The 2,801-nt window shown below is 57.3% G+C and overlaps 1 protein-coding gene across 1 annotated transcript in view; it reads left to right on the top strand.

The window, feature by feature from the left end:
* Positions 1–2,774, top strand: part of CCR6 (C-C motif chemokine receptor 6) — a 15,738-nt gene extending 12,964 nt beyond the window's left edge. The window contains exon 5 of the mRNA XM_027770406.1: positions 1,071–2,774. Coding sequence (XP_027626207.1) covers positions 1,071–1,930 — 860 coding nt within the window. The 3' untranslated portion in view covers positions 1,931–2,774. The remainder of the gene's footprint in view (positions 1–1,070) is intronic.
* The last annotated feature ends 27 nt before the right edge of the window (positions 2,775–2,801 follow it).

Consider the following 2,801-nt stretch of genomic DNA (forward strand, 5'->3'; position numbering starts at 1 on the left):
TGCCCAAGATCTCGAGAGGAGAATGGAGGAGAAGGGATTGCGATGTGGCCATCCCCCCTGGGGGGTGATTTCTCGCTTTCTGTCTGTCTGTCGAGCGAGTGCAAGTGCCCTATAGCAAAAACCTCTCCAAAAAAAAAAAAAATGGAAAATAAAAAATCGAAGTTATTTTCCTTTATGCATGGTAGAGTGGAAGAGCGAGGCAGAGGGAGGGGGCAGACAGAGAAGAGCCCCCTCTGCAGAGCCCCCCACAACCCATTAGACTCTGGGCTCTCATTCATGCGCTGGTGTGTGTCAGGCTGACCAGGCTGGGGATGTGAGCTGTGATCACCTTGTGGAGCCTGGTTTTCGTGAGCAGGAGTGGGGCCCAAAGTTATTTTTGTGAAGATCTTTGCGCAGGTCAGACCCCTGGCTTTAACCAGGGACCGGGGTCAGTACGTCACAAGTGCTAGCCTGTGGGGCCTCGGCAGGCCTGGCCTGTACGTAACCCTCTGCAGCTGCTTTCAGGCTGCAGTGGCACATCCGGGCAGTTAGGGCCGGGACAGTCTTGTCTGCACACAAAGGGGTCAAGGCATGTCTCCCAGCAACCCTGCTGTGCGGACCAGCGCGCGGTGTTTGAACGAGACGGCAGCCACTCCGCCCCGCCTCTCCGGGAATGCCCGTCCTAGCCGCGGCGCCAGCCTCAGTTACCTGTTGTGTTTTCCTCCTTAGATTCACTTCTCCCCTAAAGTTACCTCCGCTGGCAAGCAGGGCAGGTCGGACTGGCCATTCGCTGTGCCGCACCAGGTCCATGTTCTCTGCCCAGGGCGAGTCCCACGATGAGTGAGGTGAGACTCTTATGTTTCGGTGGGAGTACAATCTGGGTTAATTGTGGCTACTTGAAAATCTCTCTGTAGCTAACTCTGCCTTCACCGACTGCGCAGGAACCGGGGAACGTCAGCGACATTTATTACATGGAGGAGGATTACTATGGGCCACTCAACACCACGTACACAGAGGAGGAGGCACTGCTGTGCTCCCTGCAGGATGTCAGGGACTTCTCCAGCCGCTTCGTGCCCATCGCCTACTCCCTGATCTCGCGGACATCCTGTTCGTCCTCACGCTGCCGTTCTGGGCGGTGAGCCATGCCACCGGCACGTGGGTCTTCAGCAACGCCATGTGCAAGCTGCTGAAAGGCGTCTACGCCGTCAACTTCAACTGCGGTATGCTGCTCCTGTCCTGCATCAGCCTGGACCGCTACATCGCCATCGTGCAGGCCACCCGGTCGTTCCGCCTCCGGGCCCGGACGCTGACCCGCAGCAAGCTCATCTGCTTGGCCGTGTGGGCCCTGTCTGTCGCCATCTCCGGTTCCACCTTCGCCTTCAACCAGAAGTACAGCACGCAGGGCAGGGAGGTCTGCGAGCCGCGGTACCACTCGGTGTCGGGGGCCATCACGTGGAAGCTGCTGATGCTGTGGCTCGAGCTCCTGTTCGGGTTCTTTATCCCGCTGGTGTTTATGAGCTTCTGCTACCTGTTTATTGTCAAAACCTTAGTGCAGGCTCAGAATTCTAAACGGCACCAGGCCATCCGCGTCATCATCGCGGTGGTCCTGGTGTTTCTGGCTTGTCAGATTCCGCATAACATGGTACTCCTCGTGACGACTGCGAACTTGGGGAGGATGAACCGGTCCTGCTCCGGGGAGAAGCTCCTGGGCTACACCAGGAACGTCACGGAGGTGCTGGCCTTCCTGCACTGCTGCCTCAACCCCGTGCTGTACGCCTTCGTCGGGCAGAAGTTCCGCAGCTACTTCCTGAAGGTCGCGAGGGACCTGTGGTTGGTGAGGAGACAGCCCAAGGCCTCGGGCTTCTCCTGTTCCAGGAAGCCCTCAGAAACCTTCATCTCCAGGCAGACCAGTGAGACCATGGACGACAATGCCTCGTCCTTCACCATGTGATGTGCATGTGGCAGGTGTCTCTAAATCATCTGCCCAGCAAGCTAGTGGGTGTTGTGCAGAAAATAAAAGAAGAAAAAAAGAAAGTAGGAGAACCCATGGCCCAATATGCCCCGGGATGTGGGAGTTTAAATAAGCAGGTGTCTTCTTGCGGGGGCTCCTTGCTCGTGGGCTGCATAAATCTCTGCTTCAGCGTGGCTGCGTCCCTGCTAGGTGGTGGGCCCCTGCTCCATGCGCTTCACAAGGAACCCTCCAAGGCCCTGGAGTAGCTCACAGGGCTGGCGTGCACAGCACAGCTCGGGGACATGCTCAACGTGGTGGCTCTAGCTGCAGAGCATTGGGAAGGGTCTGACGCAGTTGCCGGCCACCATCTCCTCTGGTGATAGCATGAAACGATGAGACGGTGTGAAAACAGCTGACGGAAAGACCAAATAGACGTTCTCAGAGCTCGTTTTAGGCACACGTTTAACATTTTATCTGTCTCAGGGCTTACTGTCGCTAAATACAACTAGCAAAACGGACAGCCTGGGTTTCGCTTCATTTCCCTCTCATTCAGTCAGCAAGCATGGGATCATAAGACGCAGCACAAAGACCACCCAGGTGCTCACAGGCTGGAAGCCTACGAGGGTGGCCCAGGAGTATGTGGGACTGTCACTTTGGATACAGGCCACAAGGAAAACGCAGATCTGCTTTAAGTCCCAGAGACACATGTCTGTGGGCAGTGACCCTCCCTTCACAGAGCACCTGCAACCCCCACAGCGCACGTGCAGCCCCCGCAGTGCACCTGCAGCCCTCACAGTGCACCTGCAGCCCCCACAGAGCACCTGCAGCCCCCACAGAGCACCTGCAGCCCCCACAGAGCACCTGCCGCCCA

The sequence above is a fragment of the Tupaia chinensis genome, unplaced genomic scaffold (assembly GCF_000334495.1).
Source record: "Tupaia chinensis unplaced genomic scaffold, TupChi_1.0 Scaffold000132_1, whole genome shotgun sequence".
NCBI classification, from domain to species: domain Eukaryota; kingdom Metazoa; phylum Chordata; class Mammalia; order Scandentia; family Tupaiidae; genus Tupaia; species Tupaia belangeri.